The sequence below is a fragment of the Chanodichthys erythropterus genome, chromosome 22 (assembly GCF_024489055.1).
Source record: "Chanodichthys erythropterus isolate Z2021 chromosome 22, ASM2448905v1, whole genome shotgun sequence".
Lineage (NCBI taxonomy): Eukaryota > Metazoa > Chordata > Actinopteri > Cypriniformes > Xenocyprididae > Chanodichthys > Chanodichthys erythropterus.
In genome coordinates this window covers 20,134,799-20,154,856 of record NC_090242.1, presented here as the reverse complement: position 1 = coordinate 20,154,856, position 20,058 = coordinate 20,134,799, and the positions used below count along the sequence as shown (strand labels likewise).

Here is a 20,058-nt window from a genome sequence, read left to right as displayed (position 1 = left end):
CGGCCACAACAAACGGGACACTTTTCAGATGCGCGTTCCGACTTCGCCTCAGCGCCAGGCTCAAGTCAAACGAGCGTGGAAAAGGTAGGCTACAGGTGACAACGAGGGAGCTTCAGTTGAACAACAGTGAACTGCAGTCAGATGAGATGTTGTCAGGCTATGTCGGTAAGACTCAGAAAAATGAACACGACTGTCCAATCAGCCGTTATGTGCTCGTGGCGCGCACTCAAGAATTGCATGCGCAAATGCGCCGGCGCGTGCTTCATAATTACTTTATTATAGCTTAAATAAAGCGCAAAAGAAACTGCGAGCAATGACCGTCGTTGTTCTGTTGTAAGTTAAGTCATGAAATTACCAAACATGCGATTAAAGCTGCCTCAAAACTGTGCATGCATGTTTTTGGTGACATGGTTTTAAAGCTATTGTTATCCAATTTGTTGGCCTTAAAACGTCTTATGTACATATGTACACCAGGGAAATCTAAATTTACATTTTCTGACCTCGGTAATTAAAACCCGGCGTGCGCCCCGGCTTATTCTATCTGAGGTAAACGTGTTTTTTTACAAATGTGCCCACTTTTGGACTAAAAGTTTGTGTGTAGGTATGCACTGTGATCAAAAATAAATGGGACCAAATACGATTTAATTTTGTCTCGTTATTCAATTAATAACTAGGCTAAAAAAAAAAGAAAAAAAGAAAAAAGAAAACAATCTGGATTTTGGAGTTAGTTGAATCAATGTTAAAATGATAAAGTTATTTTTCAATAGACATATTTTTTGTTTTTATGTGAAAAGAGGGTGGGTGGTGGCAGTGGGGCTCATTGGGTGCTCAGCACCCCTAAAGCTCTGACCCTAGAATCGCCCCTGATCTAAACCATATGTAGGCCTAGCATAGCTAATCATCATTCAAAGTTTTATTCGTCACATACACATGTGAATCAAATTTTATTCCAGATTCGCTAGAACCAAAGACTATAGAATAACACAGTCTTAAAGGGACTTTGGCTAGAAAAGACTTTGAGAAAATCCGTTTTTAGCCTAGCCTGGTTTAAGGAAGTCCGACTCATTTCTGCGAATCGGTTCTTTTGTTGCATTTCTTTAATTTCAGTTAACCATTTAAGTGATTATTTTACTTTTTTATTCTTTTTTTCAATTGTGTTTATTGACATTTACTATGCAATAGTTCAGTTTTTTGCATATATGTTTGAGCTAAGAAAGATAAAGTATTTTAAACCTATTTGTGCATTTACTTAAAAAACACTATTATATCTCTACTTAAAAAGCTTAAAAGACGACCACTGTTGCGTGTGTAATAAATCTGGCAATCAATTAAGGATTAAACTTATATTTCAAGTAAGATTTATTTGTATTAGGCTATTTCTTCGATTCGAGAACAGATAATTTATTCAGATTCTTGAACGAATGTTTCAGACCAGTTCTGTGAGCGGGTTCAACCGATTCCTTGAAAAGATCCGATTCACTGGAATGATTCATTTACGAAGCGGACATCGCTAACTGGAAGCAGCTTGTTCAACGTTGTTCAGTAATAACAGTTATGGAGGTCCCAGGTCCTGATAGTGATTGGAGGAGTCCAGCCTTTCGACAGAAAGTAGTGGCACAAATGTGAGCATACAATATTTTTTTGGGTTATGTCCTTATATTAGCACATTCTGGAAGTCTCGGAGTCGGCTAGCTAGTTAGCTGCTAACTAGCGGATGCTCAGGCTTGTTATCAGCTCACGTTAAACAGCCGAAATGTTCAAAAATAGGCTGTACGTGAATTTATGGTATTAATTATCTGATCACGTTATTGTGTTCATTAAGCGAGATTGCATTTTCTGTTTAGAGTTTAGCTTTGCGGTTAGCTAGCTAATAGAAAGTAAGCCTCATTAAATAATAGTCAAGTATGTACAAGCGAAACATGTATTAAATATATATAAATGCTGTATAACGTTGTGGGAAAAAGAGAATTAACCTTAAAGATATTTAATCCCTTTTGTGACCACTTTAGGCTCATTATAAGCTCTTCTAATAGCTGCCCAATTGCTCCTTTTTCATCACTTTGATTTTTCACCACTTATTTTGGAATTGTTTATATAGTGTTTTGAATGGACTTTTCTAATATTAATAAAAGGAATTTATCCCCAAACTTTTGTAATAGTTAAACATTTTCTTTGAAAATAGATACATATTATTAAATTATTTTACTATTAATTCCTTGTAAAATTTTACATTCATAAATGTAAATTTAAAACATAATTTTAAAGATGTATATTTGAGTTCTTTTAAAGAGTTATGAATTAATTTGCTTATAAGACTCTTATTTGCTGTAATACTTATAAGATAATACACTTTAGCTCATTTCAGAATTGCATATTATGTTTGTAACCCTCTTAGAATATGTTATATAGTTTATTATCTCTTTGCTTGTAATTGTTTTATTCTTTGTTACAATTAAAAAGCCCTGCTAATAGTGCTCATGTTCTGAGATATCTCTTAGTGGTAGTAAATGATAGGTAACATTTCTTATTTGTCGTGCATCAGTTGTGATAAAATATTCAGACTTCTGCTTTATTATTTTGCAGAGATGAAGCCATGAGAAAAGCAGGAACTGCTCACACAAAGTCCAGTACTGACATGGAGAGCCATGTTTTTATCAAAGCAAAGACCAGAGTAAGTAGTACTACTTTTAAGTTTACATGTTACACTTTAACAGAACTGTTTTGTTAGTGTGAGATTGTTAAAAGGGCAGTGAATAACATTTCATATTTTTGGGGGGAAACAGGAGGAGTATTTATCTCTGGTTGCGAGGCTGATAATTCATTTTAGAGACATTCGTAAGTAGCCAATTCACTGTTTACTATGCTGTTTTGTGTCTTATTGCTGTGATTTTTAGATGTGGACTGTGTACTGAACAGATTGTTTTTCATTGCAGATAAGAAGTCTCAAGGTGGGCCTGGTAAATTAAAGAGCTAGCTATTTAAGATCTTTTTAAGTCTACCATTTAACTGTTAGAATATATTTTCTGCTGAATTTCAAGGTAATATTGTTTGTTTTTAGACCCCATGAATGCCCTGCAGAATTTGCCAGGAGTGGGTGGAGGTGGTCCTGGAGTTATTGGCATTGGACCACGCCCCCCTGGTGCACCAATGGGTGGTATGGGGCCAATGGGGCAAATGCAGATGGGTCAACATACCATGCAGGGAGGCCAGCAGGCTGGTAAATTCAATAGCTGTCAGCTGATTAGAGAGACTGTGTGGCTTAATAATCTTATTTTAATTCTACATGTCCATGAGATGACATGATGCGATATTTACTCCAGCAGTGGCTGCCGGGCAGATGCAGATGATACAGCAGCCGCAACAGCAGCAGTCCATGCAGTTCCAGCTGCAGCAGCAGGGTGTCATGCAGCCTCAGCAGCAGAATGCCATGCAGCAGCAGATCCAACAGATAAGGCACCTCCAACTTCAACAACAACAGCAGCAGCACCATCAGAATCAACAAATGCAGCATCAGAATCAGCAACAGCAGCAAGCCCAGACTCAGCAGCAACAACAGAACCAGGTAATGAAGAATGGAAAGATTAATGTTTCTACTTAAAGGTGGGGTATGCGATATTTAAAGCTGCAGTCCGTAACTTTTTTTGGTTAAAAATTGTCCAAAATCAATTTGAGCAAGTACATAACCAGCCAGTGTTCAAAACTATCTCATTATCTTAGCTCGATTCACAACGGTAAGCTTGTAATAATGTTTCATAATAAGAGCGACATGGTGGATTTCTGCAGGAAATTCGAGCATGCTGCAGTTCGTCTGTGTCTTATTACGTCACGTCCGTAAACGGAAAGGAAGGAGTCCAGGCTAGTCGGTTTTATCACGTGAAGTGAGATGAAGGGGTCGACCGATTATCGGCGCCGATATTAAGCATTTTTATTGTTATCGGCATCGGCCATTTTCAAAACCGATTTGCCGATAAAACCATTTTATTTTGAAATGCGCGATCTGGCACTGATCCAGCCACCTCAGTCAGAGCGCACCACTCTGTGGCCTAGACTAAGCCCCACCCATCGTCCGTCTGATTTGTTGGGAGTCACGAGCCTGGCCAATCAATACGGCTGGCGTGGCTGGAAAATGTTCCGCTCTCACACCGAAAGCACAGGAGCTGCTTCAGTGATCACCATCACACATCAATAAGTTATCTCTCGAAGGTAAGAATGCAGTAAACGTTCCTGAAGTTGCAATTAATCACTACACTGAAGTTGCAAAACACCTAAATATAATTGATTTATGATGACGAGCCCCGTTCAGTTATTATACTGTGAATTCCCGGTCAATGTCCGTCATTGCAGTGATATGCTTTAACGGATCATCACATCAGTGCTGAGATAGTGAAACTAAAACCTACTTCTCTCACCATTCAGCCAACTTAACGTTATATTGTGAATAGATTATCAACACGAATGAATTCACTCACGTCTGCAGCGTTTTTTTTTTTTGTGTGTTGTTCACATAGCTTCACTGAACAGCGTCCGTTCCGTTAGGGCTCTTAGTCAAAAAAATTGCGCATATTTGGAGAAATATTGCTTTATTCTAACATGATTGCAAAATAATTTATCATACAGATTCAGAATTACCATTATGCAATTTTGAAGAGCTGAAAGGGCATCAAGCGTGAGCTCTGACACGACGCAAGCTCCCTATTCCTGATTTAGTTATCTCCGCGGCCGCGCTCTCTCATTTGACTAATAACCCTATGCTAATAACGTAAATTGTCAATAATCTCACATTGCACGTTTCTGGATGACGCTGTCCTGTATACTACTAATTGTTACCCATTTTAATTTACTTTATAAAACTTCAGAGAGATTACATTTATTTTCCATTATTTGTTCATTTGTTGCTGTTTAAATTTGCTTTAAGGTTTACTTTGTTTATAGAATGCTGCTGATGGATGCAAGTTTTACTTAGTTTACAGAATGCTGCTGATGGATGCTCCTAGCACTTTTTATGTTTGTTGTTATTATTAATATTAATGTTGTTATTATGAACAGTTCTCAGAATTAAAGATGTGTTAAAATAATTTAAAGAGAGTCTTTGTCAGAGGCCTTTTTATTCTTAATTTTGACATAAATTTTCATTTTTATATTTTATCGGTTCAAAATATCGGTTATCGGTCTCCTTGATCTGTAATAATCGGCATCGGCCCTGAAAAATGCATATCGGTCGATCCCTAGTGAGATGCTGCTGGTAGCGGATCATTTATAGCCTGTTCTCACAGCAGCTGAAATAATTAAACTTATCATTTTGATGGTGGATTGTAATCCAGAAAGGTCCAAATGACAATCATCAGTGACAATTTATTGAAGATTCACCCGTAGTCAAAAGCAAAAGACTTTGGACTGTGGAGTGGCTACAGAAATTGAAATCTACAGGTAACGCTAATATACACTAAATACACGGTCATGCAATGCTGATGTTGTTAACATTAAAATTTGAGAACAATATAACAGTAATGATAATTTGCACTGTTTGGCATGATCCGAGCTAAGCGATCGTTAGATTAAATCATCATTGGCAGCGTGATTTATTGTAGGCCTAATGCTTTTTTTCCTCAGTTGGTCAGAACAAAAGTGGCATAAATGTTACTTACTTGTTCAGATGATATTTTCCAGTGAAAATTCTTATATTGGTCATACTTTCAAGACGTAGAATCTGTGATTCTGAAGTTCAGTATCCACACCGGTGCAGTGACTGACAGCAAACATTAGATTCATCCGCACTGACGAGCTGTGCTGATGCACAACGCACATACAGATAACTGTTCCGCATATGACTGCAATTGCAGGTTTCAAACAGAGATGGCGACAAAGAGGAAAAATCGCGGACTGCAGCTTTAAAAAACGCTGTTTGGAAGTTAGTCAGACCGACACACCAACAAACAACAAAAAACGTGTAGCCAATCAGCATTAGGTGGCGTATGATGGTCAAGGAGACAGAATGAGCAAGAGGGAGATTAGCAGAAAGAGACATGAGACACAATACAAAAGAGAAAAGCTCAGAAGAATACCACTGGAATAAAGGTTTATGACTGGGCAAACGCTTTAGGACCCGCGTTAATATTAGAAAGGCTTTCTGGTGCTGGAGAGAGCTAAGCGGGAAGGCCTGAAAACAGACGCAGAGGCTGCTTTGATTCCACTCCACATGTGAGCAACACTGGGTTTGAGTGTCATTGATTGTCTGGAGCTGCTGTGTTGTTGACGGCTAACAACAAACTATTTTGTTGCGCATCAGCTGTGATTGCTACTGCGGAGCAATGAAGAGAGGGGGTGTATGATTTCAAATATCAACCATGTCCAACAGTGTTTTTGAAATATCACTTACCCCACCTTTAAATAGTGGTGATGATTGGTGAAATCATGTCCAAATGAAGATACTACATGACAGTATTTGAATTAAAAGGTTAATTTACCTATTTGTATTTATTTACAATTAATTTATTGTCTATTTATTCTTTTGATGGCTTTAATTCCAGTTGCACCAAACCAGAATGCAGCAACTGCAGCAACTGCAACAGCACCAACAACAACAACAGCACCAACAACAACAACAACAACAACACCAACAACAACAACAACACCAACAACAACAACAACTGGCTCATGCACAGGCTCAAGCTCAAGCACAGGCTCAAGCTCAAGCACAGGCCCAAGCTCAAGCACAGGCCCAGGCCCAGGCTCAAGCTCAGGCTCAGGCTCAAGCTCAAGCTCAAGCTCAAGCTCAAGCTCAAGCACAGGCCCAAGCCCAGAGTATCCAGCAAATGCAGCAGCTTCAAGCCCAGGTTCAGGCTCAGGTCCAAGCTCAAGGTCAAGGCCAGGTACAGGCTCAGGGAGTGGCAGGTCAGATGCCCCCTCACTCGCAGCAGCAAGTCTTGGTGCCCCAGTCATTACCACAAATGGCTCCAGGACAGCATCAACAAATCAGCTCACTCAGCCAACAGCAGCAGCAACATCTGAAGCTCCAGCAGGTAATGCAGGTAAAGATCAGCTGCCCTAAAAGAATGCAATAATAATGCAAAATGCATTATAACTACTTTAAATATCTGTCACAAGTGGTCCGGAGAAGCATATTACACCGGCTAGTCTCAGTGTCTTCTGTTTGCTTCTGTTCATACAAGCAGGCGAGAGTTTTGCAGCAACAACAACAGCAGCAGCAACAACAACAGCAACAACAACAACAGCAACAACAACAACAACAACAACAACAGCAGCAACAACAGCAGCAACAGCAGCAGCAGCAGGTTCAACAAGTCCAGCAGGGGGCCCAGCTCACAGCAGTCTCTGGCCAGGTAAACCTAGTGCAAAGCGTGGTGAGGATTGAGATAAGAGACTGGAGCGTGGAGTGATTGCATGCCACCAAAATCAATACTTGTATTTCTTTTGAACATCAGATCTGTTTATTCTTTGCCTGGTGGTGGGTTGTAGTGTAATGCACATTGTCTAAATAACAACAGAAGTATTATACATCAATATTTTTCTTGTCCATAGAGATTTAGTTGTGGGCCAGAGCGGTTGGCTCCAATCACAGCTGAATGTTTCTGAACAAATAAGCTACTCATGTCTTCACCAGTGTTAGCAAAGCTACTTTGCAAGTAGCTTGACAAACTACAAGTTACTCATAACTAGCAAGGACCACTCTTACTATTACTCATACTTGGGTTTCAGGGTTTTTCCAAACCCCTAATTTTAAGCATTAATCTTTACCACCAATAACTCATTGTTTGTTCTGTTTACATAAATGATACTTTAGACTTGATCCATTAATACTTAGGGTACATTGAAAAAAGGGAAAACAAGCCGCATTTCGACAATATGCAGGCAAACAGCTGAATAATTCTATATAATGTATATTTTAAAATAAAATATGACAAAATAAAAAGTTTATTTTAAATTAGTTAACTGAACTAAGTCAGTAGAAGTTTAAGTAAGTTTAATTTTGAAATGTATAATATTTTAATGCACTACTTGTTACGGGAAAATCTGATTAAAGGGTCACTAAGTACTTGCTCTCATGTTGTTCCAAACCTGTAAGACTTTTTTGTTCGTCTTTGGAACACAAATTAAAGGTGCCCTAGAATCAAAAATTGAATTTACCTTGGCATAGTCGAATAACGAGAGTTCAGTACATGGAAATGCCATACAGTGAGTCTCAAACTCCATTGTTTCCTCCTCCTTATGTAAATCTCATTTGTTTAAAAGACCTCCAAAGAACAGGTGAATCTCAACATCACACCGACTGTTACGTAACAGTTGGGATCATTGATAGTTATGACCCCAATATTTGCATATGCCAGCCCATGTTCAAGGCATCAGACAAGGGCAGGCAGCATTAACGTCTGGATCTGTGCACAGCTGAATCATCAGACTAGGTAAACAAGCAAGGACAATAGCGAAAAATGGCAGATGGATCCATGATTACATGATATTTTTAGTGATATTTGTGAATTGTCCTTCTAAATGTTTCGTTAGCATGTTGCTAATGTATTGTTAAATGTGGTTGAAGTTACCATCTTACCGTTTCTTACTGTATTCATGGAGACAAGAGCCGTTGTTATTTTCATTTTTGAACACTTGCAGTCTGTATAATTCATAAATACATCTTCATTCTTTATAAATCTCTCCAACAGTGTAGCATTAGCCGTTAGTCACGGAGCATATAGCCTAAAACTCATTCAGAATCAAATGTAAACATCCAAATAAATACTATACTCACATGATCCGACGCATGCATGCAGTATGCATGACGAACAGCTTGTAAAGATCCATTTGAGGGTTATATTAGCTGTGTGAATTTGTAAATACACTGTATTATAGTCGAGCGATTTAAAGGGGCCACAGCCCGAATCAGTGCATAGTTAATGATGCCCCAAAATAGGCAGTTAAAAAAATTAATAAAAAAAATCTATGGGGTATTTTGAGCTGAAACTTCACAAACACATTCAGGGGACACCTTAGACTTATATTACATCTTGTAAAAACTGGTTCTAGGGCACCTTTAAGATATTTTTGATGAAATTCGAGAGTTTTTTTTTGAATCCCCCATTGAAAGCAACATAATTACTACATTCAAGGTCCAGAAAAGTAGTAAAGACATCATTAAAATAGTCAATGTGACTACAGTGGTTCAACCTTAATGTTATGGAATGATGAGAATAATTTTTGTGTTCAAAAACAAAACAAAAATAATGACTTTATTCAACAATTTTGTCTCTCCCCTGTCAGTCTCCTATGCTGTTTACGTTGTATAGGCAGTGCAGGCTTCAGTGTTCTATGTCAGAACGCAGACTCATTATTGGCCGGCTCCTGCATCAGCATAACGCACGTGTCGTGCTTCTCACGTAAACACCGTCAGCCAATACTGAGCCAGCATTCTGATGTTAGTTCTGTAGTGTAGCTAGTTTTAGTTTATAAATGCCCAACACTGCTTCCTAAAAATGCATTCTGGAGGCTATTTCTTCTTTATTTGTCAGCACTTGCCATCAGCAGGTAGTGCATCCTGTCTTTAGTTATATATGATAAAGATAAGCTCAACTAGATGCCCATTTTACTTTTTAAAATACATTTAGTCAAATCTCTCCCTCAAGGGTGGCCCTCCCATCTGCGAGTGTTCGGTGGATAACATTTTGCTTCATGTTGCTTTTATTCAGCTTTTCCCATCTGTGTGGCCCTAGTTTATACTAAAGCCAGAGATGGAAATCTCTATTCTTTTGCAGAGTGTGAAATCTAGCAGAGCAGTCAGTTTACATTTGAGTAGCGTTAGTTTTTAATCTCATTTGCATTATGCGTGTTTGTGCAGCTAACTGCCTGACTGCTTGCTTGCTATTTTGAACCCACAAGCCCTTTCTGCATGCACCTGACAAGAAATGCATTCCATTTTTAGGTTAGCCTGCACAAAGCTGTATAAATTACAGTTTGCTATGATTGTTAATAATAAACAGTGATATTTTACTTTGAGCTTTTAAATGATTTCCCTAATGTGTTTCAAGGGAGGTATTGATGGTTGCGTTGCATTGCATCTGCCCATCTTTTGATCAGAGCTTCCCTTTAAAAGCCATTAGTGGATGGCAAGCTCCACCACAGCTTTAATTTAGAGTGGAAAGGCTTGTTGGAGATGCAGAAGTACCCACTGCATCGTTCCTTGCATGATTCTGGTACATGAAAAGAGAGCATGAAATCCATCGGCCTGTGGCTTGCCTTGTCTTGACAGACAGTGACGTTAAAGGAATATTCTGGGTTCAGTACAATTTAAGAACAAACGGCATCATTTTGATTACCACACTCTGTGAGCCGTTTACAGCAAAAGTAAATGGGGCCAATTTTGGATGATTTAAAAACAGAAATGACAGTAATTTTGTAAAAGTATTTATATTATTTCTTCCATTAAAACTTGTATTATTTGAGCTGTATTTTTTTTAATATTTTCTTTACAATGTTATGTTGTCAGAAGGATTAGTAACAGAAGGACAAGTAACTAACCTTAAAGGGTCAGTTCACCCAAAAATGAAATTTCTGTCATTAATTACTCACCCTCATGTCGTTCTAGACCCATAAGACCTTCGTTCATCTTTGGAACACAAATTAAGATATTTTTGATAAAATACGATGGTTCAGTGAGGCCTCCATTGACAGCAAGATAATTATTTAAAACAGTTCATGTGACTACAATGGTTCAACCTTAATGTTATGAAGTGACGAGAATACTTTTTGTGCACCAAAAAAACCCCAAATATCGACTTTATTCAACAATATCCAGTGATGGCGATTTCAAAACACTGCTTCATGAAGCTTTGAAGCTTTACAAATCTTTTGTTTCGAATCAGTGGTTCAGAGTGTGTATCAAACTGCCAAATTCACGCCCCCCAGTGGTGAACCATTGAAATGATGATGTACACTTATGATGTAATGAAGCCTCATTTACTGAAATCACGTGACTTTGGCAGTATGATAAACGCTCCAAACCACTGATTCGAAACAAAATCTTTTGTTTCGAATCAGTGGTTCGACGCTTCATGAAGCAGTGTTTTGAAAACGCCCATCACTAGATATTGTTGAATAAAGTCGATATTTGTTTTTTTTGGTGCACAAAAAGTATTCTATCACTTTATAAAATTAAATATCTTTAGTAGCTTTCTGGGCATCTGAATGTGTTAATTGTCTTGCTGGCAATGGAGGCCTCACTGAGCCATCGGATTTTATCAAAAATATCTTAATTTGTTTTCCGAAGGTCTTACAGGTGTGGAACGACATGAGGGTGAGTAATTAATGACAGAAATTTCATTTTTGGGTGAACCAACCCTTTAAACCTAACCCTATTTTTAAATGTTTAGTAAGTACATGTAGTTAGTTAATAGTACAATGTAACTACATCACTGTAAAAAAAAGTGTAACCCAAGTCGTTTTTTAGTAGCAATCAACATTGTCACAACTTAGTGTTGTCGTTTAAACTTTACTTGTATTAAACCCGGGATATTCCTTTATGAGTTCTTGGAATGACAGGAAGCTCACTAGATTGCCGTTCCCGCACATCTTTTTATTTTTTGGATAGCCTTGTTTTGCATAATTGAATGTGACTGTATGTGCATCTGTGCTTGCAGGCCTGTCGAATCTATTTCTGTTTGCATTCTTGCATGGGCTTCCTCATGTCCGCTGATGCACTGCATTTATTGTTTTGCTTGTGACATGTCTGTTGTCCCCTCTGTCCTCCTCAAAGATGATGCCCCGGATGCAAATTCCACCTCGGTTGCCCCGCGCCACCCCGAACTCTGCCATTCCTCAAAACCCCGCTGCCATGGGAGGACAGCAAATGCCACAGGTATTTACCGCAGGGCTGAGTGCAGGGTCTCAGCGCTGCAACCCAATGGGTGGGTGCGTACGTCTGTGCCTTTACACTCGAGTGAAGGCTGTCCATAATCCACACTCATCTGCCTCCCTTTACCCCCCACTCCCACCCCCAACCAGTTTCACAATCAGAAACATTTAGTCGGAAATTACACAGGAGCATTTAGGCCAGTGAAATTGAAAAGTGTGTGGCACAGGTAAGTGGACTGGATTTTGTTATAAAGTGACATTAGTGAGGAAGCTAAATAAGAAGCAACCATCTACTGGTTAAACAGCGCCGTCTACTGGTGCTCTACAGTCGAAGCAAGCTGATCTTGACTCTATGTCTGTTATCTCTAGGTAACTGGCTTCACCAGTGGTGTGCACGCTCTCCTCCACTCATCTATTCACTTTGAACCCCTTTTCATTTTCCCTTTCTCCTGACTTTTTCAAAGGGTCAGCAAATGATGTCATCACCCTCCCCAGTTCAGGTGCAGACGCCCCAGTCGATGCCACCTCCCCCACAGCCTCAGCCATCCCCCCAGCCTCCTTCCTCTCAGCCCAACTCTGTCAGGTATAGTAAAATAGTTTAGTTTTTCTCCAATATGCATTTACCAGTATTAACTGCAGAAGTTTAATTCAACCCTTTTTTGCCTCTAGCTCTGGTCCGACCCCATCTCCAGGAGGTTTCCAACCCAGTCCCTCTCCCCAGCCATCCCAGAGTCCTGCCTCTTCACGCACCCCACAGAGTTACCCCCTACAGGTACCTTCACCTGGACCCCTGAATACACCAGGTACAGTGCAGATTTCTTGTTTTTATATATAATATATATATATATATATATAATATCTGTGTGTATGTTTGTGTTTAGCACTTTTAGTACATTTATATTCTTGGATGACTTATTTGTAACAATAAATCAAATGATTGATGGACCTTTTGTTTTATTTTGTTTAATTAGACAGTTTTCAGCCAGTTATTGGCTATCGGCTATAAGATTGCTTCTTAGTGGCAGCCAGAATTTAATTAAACTTTTTTTTTTTTTTTCCCATTTGGATTATAGGCAATCCAAACTCTGTGATGAGTCCAGCAGGGGCTTCACAGTCTGAGGACCAGCTTTACATGGATAAACTGAAGCAGCTGTCAAAGTATATTGAGCCGCTGCGCAGGATGATTAACAAAATAGACAAAAATGAAGGTACTGGAGACTTTTTCTCTTTGGTGCTGATTTATTTAATTTGCCCTTGATTTTAGTGCTTATGCTTTATGTTTGGTCTTTACAGATAGGAAGAAGGATTTAAGCAAAATGAAAAGTTTGCTTAACATTTTGACTGACCCCAACACAAGGTAAGAAAGCTAGACACTATCTCTAGTGTTGATTTTGGGCTTATAATGAAAGGGATAGCTCACCCAAACATTAAAATACTGTCATCATTTACTTACCCTCAAGTTGTTCTAAACCTGTATGAATTTCTTTGTTCTGCTGAACACAAAGAAAGATATTTGAAAGAAAGTTTGTAACCAAGCAGAGTCCCCCATTGACTGCCATAGTATTTATTTTTCCTACTATGGTAGTCAATGGGGGGCGAGATCTGCTTGGTTACAGATAGGGCTTGACATTAACTTTTTTGCTCACCAACCACTGTGGCTAGTGGTTTTTCAAAGTTACTAGCCACTCAGCATTTTCACTGGCCACAATTTTGCTGTTGGGAAATTACATTTTATATGATTAAAGTTGACTTTGACATGCTAAAATTACTTGATTTTGAGTCATTTTACTTGATTAGCTAGATTTAAAACCCTTTCAAACTTTCAAATGCAGACTATACATGATATATCAGCTGGTACGGGTGGGCAAGGGGTGGGTAATATGACCATAATATGGTAAATTTTATAATTTATTTTGTTAGACTATATAAAAAGAACAAAGCAAATTACAAATACAATAGTAAGTTAAATAGCCTAAACTCTTTTAGATACAGTAGGTTTATTTAACATTTATTTAAGATCTTTTGTTGATTAACATTAATGAGACAGGTATTTAATTGAGCTGCTGAATGCATGTATTTAATATACTGACACGTATCCAGTTTTTACCCACCTGTTTACATACACTTAAGCCATAACCGACTGTATTCACGTGAGATACTCCACACGATGGACATTTTGACATCTATGTGTGCGTGTATTTGACTATTCAGGCGCAAGGAGAAATGAGTGCGCACGCGACAGAGAGAGAGTGCGCGCTTCTGTGTGTCATTCAGCGTGATTCTGCCTATCCCGCCTTCACTAAGTTAATCGATAAAGAATCGTGATCGGATTGTAATTTTGTGCTACAACAAGCTTGGCTACCTTTTGATTAGGCTGTAGAGGCTGAAATTCAACCTGCCGAAGTGGCCAGTGGGAGTGGCTGTCTTACCCGCCACAGCTGAAATCTACCCGCATTTGACAAGCCCTGGTTACAGGCATTCTTCCAAACATCTTACATTGTGGACAGCAGAACAAAGAAGTTTATACAGGTTTGGAACAACTTGAGGGTGAGTAAATGTTTTCATTTTTGGGTGAACTATCCCTTTTAAGGTTGCATTATTGTTGTCTTCCACTAGGTGTCCACTTAAAACACTACAGAAGTGTGAAATAGCATTGGAAAAACTAAAGAATGACATGGCAGTGGTGAGTAACTTTTTATTTCAAGATCGGAAGTCAAAGTTAAGTTGTTGTTAATTTAAAAGCAGTAACCAATTTTTTTACAGTGACGTCTTGACTTTTGTTTTCAGCCGACTCCTCCCCCTCCCCCAGTGCCCTGTACCAAAAAACAATACCTGTGCCAGCCCCTGCTGGATGCTGTCTTGGCCAACATCCGCTCCCCGGTTTTCAACCATTCACTTTACCGCACATTTGCTCCTGCGATGACCGCAATTCATGGACCCCCAATCACGTAAGATCAACTTAATTTTAAGGCCAGTTACCAGGGCTGCATTTATTTAATCAAAAATACAGCAAACGGCAATACTGTGAGCATATTTTAAAATGTCATTTATTCCTGTGTTGGCAAAGCTGAATTTTCAGCATCATAACTCCAGTCTTCAGTGTCACATGATCCTTCAGAAATCATTCTAATATGCTCATTTGATGCTCAATAAATATTTTATTATTTAATATTACTTAAAAAAAAAAAAAAACATACTGTCTTAACTCACAAATTTACATATTACAAAATATATTCTTTCATTACAGGGGCCCCTCAATTCCTTCCCGTAAGCGGAAGCTTGAGGATGACGAGCGCCAGACCATCCCTAACATACTTCAAGGGGAGGTGGCTCGGCTTAATTCCAAATTCCTGGTCAATCTGGACCCGTCCTTTTGCAGCAACAATGGAACGGTGCATCTCATATGTAAACTAGGTCAGTTCAGAACTTATGCCCACTATATGCATCCTGTACATGTGTACAAATTAACCATGGTACTGTCTCTGTCTAGATGATAAAAATCTTCCCAGTGTTCCCCCTCTTCAATTGAGCATTCCTGCTGACTACCCCGATCAGAGCCCCCACTGGGAAGATGACGGTCAGCAGTATGGTGCGTCTAAGCCTGATTTGTGCATTAACTGTCAGTGTCCTATCTTAGACTGCCTTTTAAAATGCAACCCCCCTTAAGCATCCATTTTAAATGAAAATCCATAGGCTGTGAAACATATGAACACTTCCTCACCTTCCTCTCTCTGTTTTCAGAGGCCAACCCCTTCTTGCAGAATGTGCATAAGAACATGACCTCTAAACTCCTTCAGCTCCCTGACAAGCACTCTGTGACGGCTCTGCTGAACACCTGGGCTCAAAGCGTGAGACAGGCTTGCCTTTCAGCTGCTTAGTTGTTTTCCCATCCGCACTAGCAGCCCAGTATAATCCTTGCACGTCTATGGAATGATGGCAATATATTAATACTTTCTTTGTCTTTTTTTATTTACATGAATAATCATCTGTTTTCTTTATTTCAGTACACTAAAGCCTTAACTGTTTGTGCATTGCTCGATCAATAAAGTCATTTAAACTGCTGTTTCAATCTGAAATGTGTGGCAAAGACTCAAATACACACGATTGGTCCTTCAGCGCATAGTCCTCTGTAGACGACGTCTCTGCACAGCTTGAGTTCTCCTCTGTCTGTCTGCTATGTTGTTGTTGAGGGTCTGTTTGAGGGCAGGGAGGATCACTTTCTCCGCTTTACTAGCCTGAGACACGGGTCTGTTCAGATAGTAACAAAGGGTGACATCTCCCAAACTGACTTGTTCTTGGCAGGCAGGTTAGAAATAAAATATATATCAGGAATTTACAAGTATTGACTTACAGTCCTCTAGGCAGTGTTTGGAGAGAAAGCTGAGGAAATGTTTCTGAATCTTCAGCTCTGCCAAAAAAAAAGAAAGTAAACTAAAAGTTAAATGGAGGAAAAGACACAATTTTGCTCCAAAATGTATATGAAAAGTCATTCTCGTAACCTTAAGATATACATTGAAAAATATTTACATCATTATGCTATTTTTGTGATTTTTTTTTTTTAATTTATATATATATATATATATATATATATATATATATAATTTTCTCATTTTCCTTTGATTTTTGGTGTGAAATATGACTGGGACATGACAGGATTTCTGGGATATGGAAATGAAATTTAGTGATTTAAGAAATTACCTTTTACCATCAGCAAGATAAGCCTTGGTCAAAATGTAATTCTCTGCAGTGATTTTCTTGTTGAAAACAATGTCTTTGAGAACAGCTTTCACACGTAGGATCTGAGAGGAGACAAATTAAAATGCATTATATAAGTATTCTTGTATATTGTGAGAGATATATGAGAAGTATATGATCTCACCTCCTGGGACTGCAGGCTATTGGCGTTGTACAGTTGGCGTATGATAACCTCACATTCCTGTAGGGTGGGAGGTCGAGGGGCCTGAGATGGACTACACTGGATCATTAGAGGCTGTAGAGAAGTGATGAACCCTGCTTTGGCTTCTGAAGGACCTTCTATTTGGTCTGCTTTGAGGGTCCCTGAAGAATTTGATCTACATTCTCTATATTTTAAAAAACTGCTGTAGGTATTAGAAGAATGTTACTGATGCATATATTCCCTTATTTACATCTTTAGAATTATTATATTAAAATATTTTTGTAAGCACCTGGTCTCTTTGCTTTGTGATGAGCAGGTGTCCTCCAGAGTTTGCTCCAGGTAGTTCGTTCTGTCTTTCTGGAATTTGTTGCTTTCTATATGATGCCTCAGGATACGGCTAGATCCTGTCATGGAATTTTGGTGCAAGCTACAGTAAACTTGTATTTGTCATATGGTTTTGATAGAGAAAATGTGATAGAGAACAGAAGTGTCACTTAACCTTTACTGCTCGACTTTGCAGGCTCCATTATCAGCTTATACTGCAACTCTGTAACCACATAATTAGACTAAAAATACAGAATGGAGAATGACATTTAACGAATACGTCCAATTTAATGTATGCATGATTCATGTAGCAAAACCAGGCCTAGATGTCACTTTTTAATTCCTCAGAATAGGAAAACCAGGAAAAAGGCACAATGCTATTAACACACAGTCCCTTTTGTGACAACATGGCCCATTATACAGGATAAGTTTTTACTTGATGCTGAATGAGAATACTTATTATTTATAACATATAAAAGTGTGTGTGTGTGTGTGTGTTTGTGTGTGTCTGTACAGGTTTATATTACATTGTGGGAACCCACAAGGATAGTAAAACCTGAAATCACCTACATTATGGGGACCAGCCAGCAGTTCCCATGGGGGAAATGGATTAATAAACATACTAAATTATGTTTTTTGAAAAAGTTGTCTGTGATGGGTAGGTTTAGCAGTAGGGTTAGTGTAAGGGATAGAATATACAGTTTGTACAGTATAAAAACCATTACACCGAATAGTGAACCAGACAGTATGTGTGTGTGATGTAATTAATGGCCTTTCAGAAAAAAATAAACAGTAAAACAATTATGAAAAACAAAATTTATAAAATGGAAAATTTCAAATTTCTAAATACTGTTTTTACCCAACATAGAACAATATTGAACAGTATGCTGGTTAAACTTAGAAATGAAAGTTCACCTGCTACCTTAAAATTGGGTTAATTCTACTTGAAGATAACATGTTTCAACTCAAAAATAGTCAAGACAAAGCATTACTTTAAAGGTGCTAAAGAGGATCTTTTCGTCGACTGAGAAACCAAAGACTGTTAGTGAGTTTTTGAAATGAGCGCATGCGTAAGAACAACCCCCCTCCTTCACAGCTCATTTCGAGGGAACGCCTCCCAAAACTCGTGCACGAGTATTGGAACACGAGTGTTTGTTTACCACCGGCATTCGCTGTGTCGTGTTAGTGGATTCATTATGTCGGACTCACCGCGGGTAACTCATAATCTGCAGTTGTTACTCCTGTCTCCTGACAAAAACATTGCATGTGGTGCCTATGGAGTGTGGAAAGTTACTGGAGCGCGCAGCCACGCACGTCTCGCACAAGGAAAGCCATGGCAGTGATTGACAAGCCAGAGGGCCAATCGTTTACGCGATGATCGTGTAAACGATTGGCTGATGTTTTTAAGGCCCTACCTCGTGCACAGATGATATTAATATTATTCCTTTCAGTGCACCTGATAGTCTTTTATCAGTTAGTAAAGACAGTTTCAAGTAATAATGCAAAAATGTATAAAACAAAACATCCTCTGTAGCACCTTTAAGTTAAAAATTAAACTTAAAGTAATGCATTGTCTTGACTATTTGTAAGTTGAAACAAAGGTTATCTTCAAGTTGAGTTATATCACATTAAGTCAACAGGTGAACTTTCATTTCTAAAAGAAATTACAACTGATAAAACACGTAATAACTTGCCCCAACCTGACATTTATAAAAAATACCCCATAGTTTGTTTTATTGTTAACTCAAGAGTAAAACAAACTTGCATTTCTACAATATTTGACTCAAATATCGCATCTGTGACAACTTTACCATCAGCAAAAAAATTATTTCTCGTGTATTTCTTTCACCCGTTTGATGTAAGCAAAATACCTATACATTTGGTCAAACAAACCTCGTTTTGACAGTCAGAAACAAAACACCAAAACGTTTGTCTGTGTAAACTGATACTTTGCCACCCACAGCGGTTACAAACGCTATTCTTTCATTTTCTTCATTCAGCAGCTCGACGTCACCAGGCAACCCGTACTAAAGTATCACCTCTGATACCATGACAGCAGGAGCCCATCCTCATTAAACACACACTTCACCTGAAAATGAACATTCTGAGCATTTACTCACCCTCATGTTCTCCTAAACCTGCATGACTTTCTTCCACAGAAAAAGATTACAGCCTCAGTCTCCACTCACTTTCATTGCAACTTTCCTTACAGTGGAAGTGAATGACCGATTCAGTCATTCCGCCTAAAATCTTTGCATTTCACAAGAAAATCATACAAGTTTTACTTGAGTAAATGATGACAGAATTGGGTGAACTATCCATTAAACTCGTAGGCAAGCAGAAAGATTATTACAGCAGCAACACAGGCATCATTTTAATGGTAGCCTACCTAAACATGTTCTCGTCACATTTTCAGTAAATTACGTCAAATAAAATAAGAATGATACCTTTTGTTGTAAGTGTACGGACAGTATTATCCATATCACACATCAATGTATTGTTCATGAAAAAGGCCATACTATTACTGTAATACATAGAAGGCAATTTAACATACATGTACCTTTATTTTGCCGCTTTAAAGTATCTATTTCACCATGTAATTTCTCCAGAGTTTCTCTGTGCTGCTTTTGTAAGAAGTCAATATTCCTCCGCAGCGAGTCGACTCGCGTATCCATTTCGCTGTGAAACAAGTTTGATTCCCGCAGGGATCTCTACGTCACGTGCGTCTACTCAAGCGGGTGACGTTTCGCTGCCACGTTGCGTCATAAATCATGTTTTGCCCAATAAACTTGGTGATGCATGCTGTCACACAGATGGAATTCGTGCAGAGGGCCGTTTTGTTTTCATAAACTGTACACTCCTCTCGCACTGGGACGTTTAATATCGAGGTGGCTGCTATGGTAACAGCACTACTTCCTCCAATGCAGCTGGGAAATAACAGATTTAACAAAGTCATTGTATTACTTCTTTCAGTGTGA

General features: G+C 38.7%; 2 protein-coding genes across 11 annotated transcripts; one reads left to right on the top strand and one right to left on the bottom strand.

The window, feature by feature from the left end:
• The first annotated feature begins 1,472 nt into the window (after nucleotides 1-1,472).
• On the top strand, nucleotides 1,473-15,925 carry med15 (mediator complex subunit 15). 8 transcript variants are annotated; one of them, XM_067376905.1, is made up of 18 exons: nucleotides 1,473-1,622; nucleotides 2,584-2,671; nucleotides 2,784-2,835; nucleotides 2,934-2,957; nucleotides 3,059-3,217; nucleotides 3,324-3,562; nucleotides 6,528-7,028; nucleotides 7,170-7,340; nucleotides 11,762-11,863; nucleotides 12,324-12,442; nucleotides 12,529-12,662; nucleotides 12,933-13,067; nucleotides 13,153-13,216; nucleotides 14,476-14,542; nucleotides 14,647-14,807; nucleotides 15,107-15,273; nucleotides 15,350-15,448; nucleotides 15,601-15,925. In XM_067376905.1, exons 1-18 carry the CDS (start codon nucleotides 1,555-1,557, stop codon nucleotides 15,735-15,737), a joined length of 2,487 nt encoding a protein of 828 aa, XP_067233006.1. In that variant the 5' UTR covers nucleotides 1,473-1,554; the 3' UTR covers nucleotides 15,738-15,925. The 8 variants fall into 8 exon arrangements, with proteins under 8 accessions (XP_067233006.1, XP_067233008.1, XP_067233010.1 ...); XM_067376907.1 differs by having other exon boundaries at nucleotides 2,934-2,948; nucleotides 3,321-3,562; nucleotides 15,601-15,924; XM_067376909.1 differs by having other exon boundaries at nucleotides 3,321-3,562; nucleotides 6,528-7,019; nucleotides 7,173-7,340; nucleotides 15,601-15,924.
• A 45-nt stretch (nucleotides 15,926-15,970) lies between these two features.
• On the bottom strand, nucleotides 15,971-19,947 carry si:ch211-222n4.2 (uncharacterized protein LOC101885505 homolog). 3 transcript variants are annotated; one of them, XM_067376918.1, is made up of 7 exons: nucleotides 19,641-19,947; nucleotides 17,256-17,303; nucleotides 17,046-17,160; nucleotides 16,739-16,958; nucleotides 16,558-16,658; nucleotides 16,211-16,267; nucleotides 15,971-16,107 (listed from the first exon to the last, which is right to left on the bottom strand). In XM_067376918.1, the coding sequence occupies exons 1-7, from the start codon at nucleotides 19,753-19,755 to the stop codon at nucleotides 15,972-15,974; spliced, it is 792 nt and encodes a 263-aa protein (XP_067233019.1). In that variant the 5' UTR covers nucleotides 19,756-19,947; the 3' UTR covers nucleotide 15,971. The 3 variants fall into 3 exon arrangements, with proteins under 3 accessions (XP_067233019.1, XP_067233016.1, XP_067233018.1); XM_067376915.1 differs by lacking the exon at nucleotides 19,641-19,947 and adding an exon at nucleotides 19,201-19,568; XM_067376917.1 differs by lacking the exon at nucleotides 19,641-19,947 and having other exon boundaries at nucleotides 16,739-16,955; nucleotides 17,256-19,568.
• Nucleotides 19,948-20,058: the final 111 nt, after the last annotated feature.